The sequence below is a fragment of the Carlito syrichta genome, unplaced genomic scaffold (genome assembly GCF_000164805.1).
Source record: "Carlito syrichta isolate Samal-C Ts95f unplaced genomic scaffold, Tarsius_syrichta-2.0.1 Scaffold308491, whole genome shotgun sequence".
NCBI lineage: Eukaryota > Metazoa > Chordata > Mammalia > Primates > Tarsiidae > Carlito > Carlito syrichta.
This window is the reverse complement of record NW_007252587.1, coordinates 839,380-853,237: the sequence shown is the minus strand read 5'-3', so window position 1 is coordinate 853,237 and position 13,858 is coordinate 839,380. Positions and strand designations below refer to the sequence as shown.

General features: G+C 35.2%; 1 protein-coding gene across 1 annotated transcript in view; it reads left to right on the top strand.

The window, feature by feature from the left end:
- The window catches only part of WDFY3 (WD repeat and FYVE domain containing 3), a 257,771-nt gene that overhangs the window by 78,000 nt on the left and 165,913 nt on the right, over nt 1-13,858 (top strand). Inside the window, exon 3 of the mRNA XM_008065474.2 lies at nt 6,461-6,584. Coding sequence (XP_008063665.1) covers nt 6,461-6,584 — 124 coding nt within the window. The remainder of the gene's footprint in view (nt 1-6,460; nt 6,585-13,858) is intronic.

Genomic DNA, 13,858 nt, shown 5'->3' with positions numbered 1-13,858 from the left:
AAAATTCCTAGAAAGAGGAGAACCATCAACACTGTCATGTTCAACAATAAGATGAAGACTGAAATATGTTCATGAGATTTGCCAGTTTGGAAGTCACAGGAATGGTGGCACCAGAAAGCAATGATTTGAGGAGATGAGAAGAGACAGGAAGAAAGTAATAGGCTTTGAGAAATTCAAATGAAAGGGGTATAAGAGATTGATGAAGGTGAGCCTTGCAACAATGGAGTTTTTGTTGGTATGCCTGTAATGTTCTGCTTTGTTTTTAAAGATTCGGGCATGCTCATAAGAAGAGGAAAAAGAGCCAGCCAAGAGGAAAATTTGGAAATCTCCAGGAAAGAGTGATACTGATTGAGGAAGGAGGGATCATATAGTTAAATTAATGGTGGATGGGTGAGTCTTGACTAGGAGAAAGACATCTCATTCTGTAGGAAAGTAGATTTTGTTGGTTGTGAATCTAGATTTGAGTTAACTAGGTGTTGAATAAGATATTTCTTGATAACCTCAGTCCTATAGTCATTAACAGAAGGTGTTAAAAGCTTTAAAAATCGACCTTCCATATGACCCCGCAATCCCCCTACGGGGAATATACCCTGAAGAACTCAAATCACTCTATAAAAAGATACCTGCACATGTATGTTTATCGCAGCATTGTTCACAATAACAAGAACCTGGAATCAACCATGGTGTCTATCAGAAGAGGACTGGATTAAAAAAATGTGGAATATTATGCAGCCATAAAAAAGAACAAAATCATGAATTTTGCAGCAACGGGATGGAATTAGAGTTTATAATACTGAATGATCTCTCACAGAAACAAAGATCTGAGTATCACATGTTCTCACTCATAAGTGAACCTTGAACAACTATCATAATACTATAAGAAAAGGATTGACAGTAGAGGGAAACTACGGGGGGGCAGGGAAGGGAAGGGAGGTGGGATTAACGGTAGTCAATATCTGTCTGGGGACGGAGGGGGCACACCTCATCAACAAGGGTACCTGCACAATGCATATTTGTATACCTAATCCTTAAATGTACCCCACAATTTTAAAATAAAAAAATATGTATTACAAATAAATAAATAAATAGAAGGTGTATACTGTTAAGAACCTGGAGTTAGTAGATTGAGTAGGACACTTAAAGAAATTGTGATGGTTTGGAATATTAATGAAAGGGAATGAGTGAATGAGAGAGAGAAAGTTGAAAAGGGCCTATAAAAGAAGCAACAAATATTGATGACTCAGTGAAAGTTGGACGTGATAAGTTTGTGCTGGATCTTACCTGCACTAGTCTGTGTGGAAGTAGGGAAGGTGGCACCTGATTTCTTGGGATTCAGGTTGTGCTGGGCTGGTCAGGCAGCAGGGCCAATGTGCAAGGAAGGCACGCAAGAGAGAATAGTTTACAGATTATCTGTGGGGTCATGTTGGATAGAATAGGAAGAGGATGGAAACATTTAGAGAGTGTGTATTTTCTTATCTATGAAATAAGAGGCTAGATTATCTGCTGAGAATGATGGAGGTGGGAGATAGTCGAGTAGAAACATGAAGAGAGGTAGGGAAAGGTTTAAAATAGCTGTTTTAAAGATGGAGAGGCCACTGCCTATGACAGGCCATTGTTTCAAGCCCTGTTCAGGTAAATTAGTAATTTTTTTGGAACTGGTTCTGGGAAATTAGTTTTGTTTTTTAACCTTTTTATTTTTGTTTTACATCAATGGTCATGATGTGCTACTGGTTACTGAGTAGTTTGAGGTTATTTTCTTCCCTCAGAATTATGAGCATTTACAAGGCAATGGAAATGTTTAGAGCAATTAGGGGAATTGTTCTCTGCTATTGATGTGAATTATTAGGTAACATTCTATATATATATGTATCCCATGTATTTGTTAGTTTCTACAGTTAGTTAAGCTAAGTCTTATACTGGAAGAGACTTAAGGAATATATATTTTTTAAAAAGCAGATAGGAGACTCCTGCCTTAGTAATTATTATTTGCTTATGCCCTTTGATTTAGTTCTCTTGTGTTCTGTGTTGTTATAAGTCTCAATAACTATTAACAAATTATTTCAATTCAAAAGTTTTAAATTGGGTGATGAGAATCACATGTGTAGGCAGTGCCTTAAATCTCTAATATAACTAGCAAGTTGAATATCATAAAATTGCATAATGAAAAGATGGAACGTTATTTCTGTGCCATTGTAACCGATTTAAAAAATACATAAGTTATATTCATTGGCTGTCATTAATAAATTAAAATTGACCATAGATACTATTTTATTGAGTTTAGAAATACACAGCTTACAATATTAGTTTGACTATTTGTGTATAAACATTCACCACTAGTGAGAAATACTTTTCGTAAGTGAGCAACGCCGTGTGATTCTAGAGCCAGCCGGTTCCTACCATGATTGCTAAAAGTAAATTGCAATGCCAGCATATGAAGACTGCTTGATTTGTGCTAAATGGTGAACAAGCCACAGCACTGTTAGACATGGACATCCAATTACAGAGTGATTTTTATTTTTTTATTTTATTTTATTTTATTTTTTTTGAGTTGGAGTCTCACTCTGTCGCCCAGACTGGAGTGCAGTGGCCGCTCCCGGCCACCTCAGCATCAACCTGCTGGGCTCCGGCGATCCTTCCACCTCAGCCTTCCCAGTAGCTGGAATTACAGGCATGCACTACCACGCCCGGCTGATTTTTTGATTTATTGTAGAGATGAGGTCTCGCTGCCCAGGTGGGTCTCGAACCCACGGGCTCAGGCAATTCACTCACCTCAGCCTCCCAAAGGCGCAGGATTACAGGCTGAGCCACCGAGCCCAGCTACAAAGTGATTTTTAAAGTGTGTTTCATAGTGTTACTTCAGTGTGTGATTTTGCCTTTAAGATGCTTTGGTTGGGAAATGACATGTGTTTAGTCTTTTCTCTGGGCCAGGTCTCATGCTGTGTTCTTGAAATGCCTCCCATGGTCTTCATTACAGCCCTACAAGGAAGCCTCTGTCATCCTCTCTCTCACTGATTCTCTCAGACTGAAAGATTATGGTGGAGTCTGAAAATAGCTGGAGAGTATTTATTCAGCATTCTTAAGAATAATTAACCTTTAGTCCCAAGAATAAATGCTTACAGAGAAAATATGTGGTTTAAACTTTAGTCATCTAAAAATTCATTAACTGCCATCATTAATTACCTTAGTATATGTTATCATAGTTTGTTGTATATTTTTTAATATAATCTTTACCAACTAGATCTTTAAGAATTCTCCCTTGTGTTGTGAACTTATTTCCAATTTATATTTGATAGTCATCCAAAATGAATACAGTATCCTTTTTTAATCCCTTACAAAATGGCCTTTAGTTTTTAAATCGTTGGCTTTAGAGAGAGTTCACTCAAGTTTAGAACCAAGTAAGAGAGATCACAAGGCAGAAAAGTGAACTATTTTGTTGCAGCTTTTGATACATAATACAGTTGAGACTGGAGAATGTGACTTGGGTCTGTGCGACAAATTCTTGCTGAATTCACCCTGAAAGTCACTGGCAAATTGTACGGTTGCAAGCCACGCCCAGAGCAGATGAGAATGCACATTCTCATGAGCCAGGCATAGCTCAAAAGGAGAGGAAGGGGCTGGGGAGGACATTCTGTACTTCTCCCTTCAGTTGGCGGCCCTTCTTAGAAACAAAAAGAGCATAAGATAAATATTTCTTTCTTTGTACTAATTGATAAGAAGTCTTCACCGATTTACAATATGAAATAATGCAATTATATCTTCATTGTTAATATTTTAACAGTGTTATTTATAACAAATGATTTAAGGATTAATGATAGTATTCTGTAGCTTAAATTTAGATGTTACATATAGTTAGGAAACAAAATACTCAGTTTTAGAAGACTTTGTAACCACTCCAACTTTTTTAATAGTCATATTTAATAAATGTTAACTGAATAAGTATCTTTCAGCAGCAAATATATACTGAACCTCTAATCTAACATGCTGTTAGATAACACCTTTAATTTGTTTTCCTTCAGTGCGAAAAATACTTAGTTGAAGAGTTTCCAGGAAATTTTCTGAAATTCATTTATAGCTGTATTAAAAATGGTCCTTTAAAAAATATGTTGAACATGTTATTCTCTTTAAAGGTGAACACAGGGCATATCCTCCAGGTCCCCTCCCACTGTGGGAGCTTTTCTGTCCTCTTAATAAATCCTGCTTTCTAAAATTAAAAATAAAAATTTTTTTAAAAGATTAGTTAAAAGGTGAACGTAGGTTAACTATAGGCACACAACATTTTATCAGAATCTCAGCAGAAGAAAAATAATATTTTTGAGGAATTCTTGAATAGTGCAGTTGGTTTTTTGAGATTATTAAAAATTACTCCTTTGCTGAGTTAATGAATAGACTGTATACCCAGACAAAAGTATATTCTTTAGAGTTGTTTTATTGTTTTCAACTTAATTTGAGGGAGTTACAAGAAACTTACTATCTGTTGCAAGGATTATACAGTATATATCCTTATAGCAGGTGTTAAATTATTTGTTACATCCTTTTATTGGAATCTTTGGAAGGAACGTTTTATATTATGTGGTAGTTCCTCCTTATCCATGGTATACTTTCCATGCTTTCATATACCCATGGTCAGCTGCAGTCTGAAAATACTAAATGGGAAATTCCAGAAACAAACAGTTCATAAGTTTGAAGTCGCACATTGTCTAGCTCCATTCTGCCCAGAATGTGAATCATCCCTTTGTCCAGTGTATTCATGCTGCCTAGGCCACTCGCCTGTTAGTCACTAAGTAGCCGTGTCAGTTATCAGATCTGCTGTCCTGGTATCATAGTGTTTGTGTTCAAAGAACCCTTATTTTATTTACTAATGTCTCCAAAGCGAAGAGTAATGATGCTGGCAATTTGGATATGCCAAAGAGAAGTTCTTTCTTTGAGTGGAAAGGTGAAAGTTTTTGACTCATAAGGAAAAACCAAAAATCAAATGCTGAGGTTGCTACGATCAATAATAAGAATGAATCTTCTGTTCATGAAATTGTGAACAATGTATTGTTACAGTTGTTCTATTTTATTATGAATTATTATTGTTAATCTCTTACTGCACCTAATTTATTAATGAAACTTTATCATACTTATACATGTATAATAAGAAGACATAGTGTATACAGGGTTTGGTACTACCTGCAGTTTCAGGAACCCACTCGGGGTCTTATATCCCCTGCAGATGAGAGGGTCGACTGTAGTATGAGGAATAGAAATACTTACTTAAATAAATATTTTCTTATCCTTCTGAGGACATTGTGAACGATACGTTTGTCTAGGTTTTTTCTTTTATATATTTGAGCAAAAATTCATGACCACATAGATGTCTTTTTGGCCTTGGATTTTCATGGTGGTTTTTTTTTTTTTTTTTTTTTTCTTTTTACCAGTCTATCTCCCTAGTTTGGTCTTTATGTTCTCCAGAATTTGGTTGTCATGGCAGGTAGCATTTATAAGTAAAAAACTATATTTGGGGAACATCACTATAAAAGGCAGAGTGCTAGCTTGGTGGGGAATACACAGATGAGTAAATTGTTTTCTTCTATTGTAATGATATTTGAACAGGTAATAAGGATACAAAATACTGTGTAGTGAGTGTTATAATGAGGTATTACAATAGCTTTAAAAGACAGAATTTTTTTCAGCTGTAAATAACATTTTTAAAGCAGTACTTCAGGATACCTCTCTCTCTCTCTCTCTCTCTCTCTCTATATATATATATATATATATATATACACATATGTATATATATGTATACACACACACACAAAATCTCCATTAAAATATCTTTTCTGTTCCTTTGATAGCCCATCCAGGTTTCATTTTCTTAAATTATTTTTGTGGAATCCATGCTGGTTTATCTTTAACAATGACTTACTCCGAAGTTTATTTGTCTGAAATTGTTGTTAAAATGGGCTTACTTCATAACCCTTCCATTCTTTCTTTTTGTCTAGTCTTTTTTATAAGTTTTGTTTTGAAAATTGTAGCAGTTAGGATTTAGAAATTCTGAGATATGAATTTACTGAATTCTATAGTCAGCTACAAATTAGCAGTAGATCTGCTTTTCACCATCTAATGTGTTTGTATACCATCAAAGAACCTTGTAACTTTTCTCTAAATTTTCAGTTTATCTTTCCTCAATAAAAAGTAATGTTTTCTGAAGTTTTTAGTGAGATTGATTGAAATTTTATGAGTAATGTCCTTAGCTTTTAGATTTCATGTATTTAATCATTTCTTCAATACATTATTATGTATGAGGAAACATAGCTAGACATTATTGAAAGAGTTGTATTCTAAATGTATTCAGATCCAAAGTAACTATATACATATACTTTTTTGAACTTGAGTTTTAAGTCATGCTACACTTTGAAATTCACAGAACAACAACAACAAAAAATGATAGTGCTTCATTAAGTGTTTTTCTTTTCTACAGGTTTTTGGAAGTGCTCCGCCAAATACAATGACAGAAAAATTTTCTGATCTTCTGCAGTTCACAACACAAGTCTCACGACTAATGGTGACAGAAATTCGTAGGAGAGCATCAAACAAATCCACAGGTATTTTTATAGAGACCAGCAAAAACTGATTTATTTGAATGAACCAACAATTCTGTTAAAATAGTGGTCTTAGTTATCAGACCTACTGTGTGATTAAATAGAAAGTGACCCTGTTCTAAGCACGTGATTTCAGTTACCCGTCCCCATTCTCCTGTTCAGGGTTGCTTTTTTCTGTTGGGTTCTGTGTCTTCAACTCTCAAACAGTACTGCTTAAGACTGCGCTTCCTTGGGTCACTACTGACTGGCTCCACCTCAACTCTTTCAATACTCTTTCCTTCTGAACAAAATCCAAATTTCTCCTCATGGCATTTAAGGCAATCTATGATCTGGCTGCACATGCGTGTGCGCACATGCGCACGTGTGTGTGTGTGTGTGTGTGTGCAAGCTGGGCTGTTTGTAATCTCCAGGCATGTCTGTACTCTTATTTCGTCCTTCACCTGTGATACTTTGCTGAGGAACAGAAATCTTCCTTTATCCCAATGTCTAAATCTCAGCTTGGATTAAGTCACACTTCCTCGATGAAATGGTTTTTTGTTTCCTTAGGCAAATAAAAATGTTCTCTTCTGAACTACTTTTTTGTTTCTCAACCTCCTGAGTGGTGTGTCTTGATCTGCTCATTAGACCTCAGCTCCTGAGGGGTCTCTGTATGACATGTAGTTCTTGCTCTTGAGGCCAGGCACAGCTGTCGTTTTTATATCTTCATTCACGCCATCCTGGGATGCCTTTTCACTTCTTTTGGATGAACTCTGTTTCCTGAATCCCTTAAATTCCTCATTTTTGTAAAGCATCTTTCCCAGTAGCTTCCTGAGAAGGGATACAGGGGAGTTATTGGGGTTTTTAATTTTGTTTTTTTAGATATACTATGAGTGAAAATTTTTTTGACTATTGCTGTATAAAATGAGCCCCCTTCTCTTCACCAAGTAAGATGATACCTATAGGCTGACAACTTGTCAACACCAAGACTTGGAACAAATTTCATTACTTCGTATAGCCTATGATTACTTCAGAGAGGGAAACTTACAAAGGCAGAGGGTCAGTAAAAGAAAAGAAGGCGCAGGTTCATCATGCTCATCGCCTCACAGAGAAGTGTGGGGGGAAGGGGTGCCGGATGCACAGCTGGAGTTTGCATTTACGCCCTCTCTGCTCTCCATTCCCCATTGCTGTCCACTCCTAAAGGACAAGCTTGAAAGCGTTCTTATCAGTGAAGAAACACAGGAACTGTCTGTGACTTAGGTCATTTGAGTGCTTGTTGGGCATATATGGGAGTTGTTTGAGAATGCTAGCTATTTAGTTTCAGGAGGACTTTCTACCAGAAAAGGGAAGCTAGCAACCGCATTGGAAGTTGAGCGAGACTGAACCCCTATTGTGGAGATATGGTCAGTGGCGGGTGTCTTAGCAAGGATTTCTCCAGGGAACCCAGGGTGAGCACTCTGGGTCGTTTTGTATAATTGTCAGCTTATGTTATTCTCCATCAATTCTTCTTTAAGTTGGCATTGAATTCTAGGTTGGAAATCATTTTATCTCAGAATTTAAAAAATAATTCCTCTATTATATTCTAGATTCCTGTGGTGCTATTGAGAAATCTGCAGCTACTTAGATTCTTAATTCTTTCTCAGTGACCTATTTTTTTTTTTTCTCTAGAAGCTTTCAGGATCCTCTCTTTGTCCCTACTGTTCTAAAATTTCATGATAGTGTGCCTTGTGGTAGGCCTATTTTTGTACATTGTGCTGGGTGGGTGCTCATTGGACTCTTTCACTCTGGGAATTCATATCCTTTAATTTTAGACAAGTTTCTTGAATTGTGTAATAATATCTTTCCCTCTGTTTTCTCTGTCTCGTCAGATGTCCCTCTTAGACTGTCCCTTTTATTTTCTTATCTTTCCTTTCTTATTTTCTATCTTTGTTTTTTAACTACTCGCTAGAATTCCTTGGTTTTATCAGTTACCTCTTCTATGGAATTTATTTTTCTTTTGTGACAGTGTGTTTTTCATTTCCAAGATTTTAGTCTTTTTATTGGCTTTTTTTCTTATTATGGATACATTTCCTTCTTTCATCTTTCTGAGATTTCTTTTTGCTTTCATTCAATTTTTATCTCCCTTAATAATCTCTTTCAGGTTTAATAAATTGTTTGGCTTTTTATGTTAAAGAATGTTCTTACATGTCTCATTCTTGACCTTCTATTCTTACATGAAAATGGAGCATTAAAAAGCTAGTGGATAGTTTTTAAACTGTGTATGGAGCTTGCAACTGTGGGTTTCAGCATTAGATGATCTTACCAGGCTTTTTTTTTTGTATGCCATCTTTGTTCTGGACTAGGCAGATTTCTCAGAAAATTGTCCAGTCTCTGCTTATAAGATACATGTGTGACTCTCCACATTTTAGAAGCCAAGTGGGAGAAAGGTTTGGGGACCCTCAGCCTTCAGTATATAAGTTTCTCTTTTATCTCTTGTATGCCCACACTGTGCCTGATGCCCTACCAACCCAAACTTCCTCTTTTCTGTTGCCAGACCATCAGTCCAATTTACACATGGTAGTAAGACCAGGAGTTTAACTGTTCTTAAACATACTTTCTACCAATCCTCCCCTATATAGTTCCATATTTGTTTTTGCTTCCAAAGGTAACTAGTGCCACCAGTTCCTGAGCCTTTCAGAGGTTCTGTGGTAGTTCGCTTTTCTACTTTCCCTGGGCTGAGATCCTAGGCTTTGCCAAATAAGTTACTATGAATCTCTTTGTTATTTTAGTATCCAACATTTTATTGCTTCATTTTTTTTCTATTCTTTTTGCTATTAAGAGTTTATAACTTTAAAAAAATTATTTTGCTGCCATTGTAGTGGCTATATTAATATACTTGGGTTTCTACAACAAAATATCATTACTACTTGAGTAGGTTAAAAAAACAAAATTTATTTGCTCATAGCTTTGGAGGCTGGAAACCTAAGATCAGGATGCCAGCATGGTTGGGTTTTGATGAGGGGGTCTCTTCCTGGCTTGTAAACTGCTGCCATCTTGCTGTGTGCTTACATGGGGGAGAGAAGCTCTCTGATGTCTCTTAAGGGCACTGATCCTGTTAGGGCCTCACCCTCATGACCTCATCTAAACCTATTACCTCCCACAGGCCCTATCTTCAAATACCTTCACATTGGGATAGAGCTTCAAAATATGAATTTTGAAGGGACGCATTTTAGTCTATAGCAGTGGAATTTCAGAAGAGAGCAGAGATAAATGTATGTGCCCAACCCTCCGTCTTATCTAGAGCCCATTATACAGTCTTTAGAGCAACAGTCATGAAAATTTAGATCAAGGACTAAATCTCTTATTCAGAAGCAGTACATTATATAGATTGATATATGACTTTTAAAATAAGATGATTTTAATTATTTGTTTCATTTTAATTTTTAAAATTTCTTGTAGAGACAGGGTCTTGATACATATTGTTCAGGCTGATCTCAAAACTCCCATGATCCTCCTGCCTTGGCCTCCCAATGTGCTGGGATTACAGGCATGACCCACTGGCTTTTTCTTTCTTGAGTGACATGATAGATTGAAAAAAATTCCCAAAACCTTATTTATACTTGCTTCTCTGTTACTATCTTTTTAAATACCTCATCCACATGTTTGCAGAAAGACATTTTGCTACACTGAAGACTTATTTTTCTAACTCCCTTTATGATTTTATGTCCATAGAACAATTTTTTAGAGATAATGAAAGATGCCTTAAGTAAACAGAGTATAGATGTCTCATTGTTAATTACAGTAATAGTTACAGAAGTTTGGTATTTTTGTTGTTTAACTTTTTAGTTTGAAATAATTATACAGTTACAGGAAGGTGCAAAAATAGTACACGGATTCTTGTGTACTTCATCCTCTTTCTCCCATTAGTGACATATGTTAGGAGATTTTTGATATGTTTTTTTTCTATCGTGTAAATTCATATTTTAATTTTTGAATCCTATGAGGTTCAGTTTTGTTTGTATTTCTTCCTCATGAATAACCTTTGCTAAGTATTTCATCTCAAATAGGTCTTCTGTCCTCTACCTTCACATCAGTCAGTATCCATTCAGTCACTTTGTGTATTTTCTGTTGCAGCTTTGTCATCATATGAAAGTATCTTGTTTTTTAACTCAGTTTTGTGATCTGTTGTGTTCATCCCTGTTCATCCCTGTTTCACCCTAGCACCTATAAGAATGTTTGCCACATATTAGGTATTCAGTACATTTTTACTGACATTTGACATAAGATTTCTTTGCCTTTTTTTTTTTTTTCTTTCGTGCTTTGAGAATTACGTAGTGTCAGAAGAGCCAACCTTCCTAATTTTTAAGAGAGAAGAGCATAATTCTGGAAGATCTCCTCAGACTGCATTAAAGAAGTCTGGCTGTGGGAATCCTTGCTTTCTCCTTTTTAAATCTTGAACATTGGAAGAGTCTTTTGGCCAATATTGTTATAAAAAAATGCTTTCATGTTCAATTTTTGACCTTTTAATTTTTCTGTTAAAAAGATTTTCAGACTCTGAGTACATCCCGAATCATCTAACTCTTACATACTGCCTTCTTATTTTCTTATTTATTTATTTGTATTATGGTTAAAAAACACATAATGTGAGATCTTCCTTCTTAATGAATTTTTACGTGTATATTACAGAATTATTGACTGTAAATGCCATATTGTATGGCAACTCTCCAGAACGTTTTTATCTTGCATAACTTAAGTTTTATACCCACTGAACAGCAAACCCTCATTTCCCATCCCCTCAATCCCTGTGTACCAACCACCGTTCTACTTTCTGCTTCTTGAGTTTGACTACTTTAGGTAACTCCTACAACCTTTTATTTTATAGGAAGTTATCACTGGAAAGAAAGTTGTCATAATTTACATTCATATAATTTTTTTTAAGAAAACAAGTAAAATAAGCCCTCTATTGTTCCTTTGAAAATTGACTGTTATTTGCTGTTTACCAGAACAAGATTATTTTTCCAGAGCCCCTCAGAATTTGGTGTGAAAGACTTGTTGCTTTGAGTGTTTCCTAATCACCACTCATGTAATAAAGTTTTGTTTTTTAATCAGATTACTTCTAGAAAGGACTGTCGATATCTCAGTAGGAACCACACTTATCTTCACTTTTGTTGTTTAAATCTATCTGAAGTTAGTAAAAATGGAAAACTTTTAGGGAATATCAAGCTGCAACATGGATATGTAGACTGATTTATTATACATTAGGACAACTTCACAACTTCTTAATTCTTTCTTGGTTGTTGCCTCCGTGTGGCTTTTGCTGAAAGTATGTAGTCATCTTTAACTAATTTGAAAAAACACAATTTTGTGACTACGTTGAATATGCAAGATGTAGCTTAAGATTTTCCCCAGCTCTTCTAGTTATTTGTTAAGTTCTACTATGCTAATTCTGCTTAAGAGTGCATGGTCAATTTATATCAGTAAAGCAGAAAATTCCTCCTTGCGTAATAAAAATAGTATCTTCAGTTTATTATTAACAACATCACTACATGCTAGATGCCATTGCTAAGCCATGTGGTGTGATCCCCAATGGGCAGCAACCCAGCGATGGAGATGCTGGATGATGTTGACCACAATACTTCTGTGGTGGGATTGATGGGATGTAGTGAATCCCCAGTTAGACAACCCAGCCTTCTTTTTTAAACAGAGAAACAGTGTGCCCTGCTGTCCCCTCAAGATTTCAAAGGCGCGACGCCTTCAGGTAATTTCATTCCCAAGGTGTGGTTATGTATTGTCAAATGAAAAGAAGCATGGAAGCCATGAGTTCTAACATTACTTTTCTAACATGTGGAATTATTTTTTGGAGGGTAAAGGTGTTTAGGTCTTTGTGTTTTCATTAATGAAATAAGTGTGATCATACTATTGATGCATCTCACCATCATCTTGAAGCATACATTTGAAAATGATACATGCTTTAAATGGACTGTACAAAGCAAAAATTGTTGTATCTCACTTATTAATTAGTTTTATCTTCTGATTATTATGAGTGCTGTCTAATTGAATTCACTGGTATTCTCTCAGTGTAGGCTGGGAAATTACATTTGTTTTAAAATCATCTACATTCTCTTCTTATTGAATCTAATGGCTAGCTCTGCTAACTTCTATTTCTGTAGTTTCCATTCTAACCATATGTATTGAAATGCAATGTGAATGCTAAAGCATGAATCAAATGATTGACAACACTCAAGATGGACTAATATTAGTATGCCCTTTCATTAACACTTATCACTTTAATTTAAATCATCATTTAAATTTGTATTTGTTAAATATTATTTTAGGAACATGTGATTTATGGAAGTTTATTTAAAATTGCTTTCCAGGATACATAATTTTTAAAGATAGCACTAAATGTTATATACTTTTAGAATGAGCTGCTTTCCTCATTTAAAATAAAAAAGTGGAAGTCTAAATGATAACATAATGAAATTATAGGTGAAAGTAAAATAGTTCTTCTGAATACATTTGTTATATGAAGAAAGTCGGTTTTGTCAGTGGAGTTTGGGGTCTTCTCATATTATTAACCACAACCCTGTCTAGATTTGTTTATTTGTAGGATCATATAATTCAAAGCCAGATAAGGTAATTTTACATTATTGCTGTTGTAACTTAGGGTCTTCTCCACTTTCTCCTAAAAAGAGTAATTGACATTGTTAAGTTGATTAAGATGTTAAAGGGACACATATTAGTTATTTTACTATCTTGTTCTTTTTCACTTTATTTTTACATGCATTATCTTAATCAGCACGACAAACACGTAATGTTTATTTAAACTAGAACATTGGCTTTTGCCTTTAATTTGTTTTTTTAATCTTGAGAAATCCCTTAATGCTCATTGTCAACCAAAACATGAGAAACCCTACATATACTTGAAATATAAATGCCCACCATTGATCAGATAACAAAAACTTTTTCAAACCCAGAGTATATTTTTGGTGTTTCGGTTCTCAAAATAAGAATCAGCATCCATTGTCCACATCTGACAACTTATTAATAATAGTGAAAATATATATCTGTCTCTTTTATTTTTATTTTGAAGTTAATAGTGTTAACAAATGTGTGCGGAACCCAAATTTCATCCAAAATGTTTTTTATCTGGAGGTGCCTAGCTTCTATACCAAAAAGATAATTTGTTTTGCTTTTTCTTTTAGAGTAGGTTTGGTTCTTCAACATCTGTTTCCCCCCTGTGTGAGATACATAGGTGTCATTGACCAGATCTTTTCCTAATCAGTGTTTCTTAAGAAATAAAATCACATTGATTTAACTAT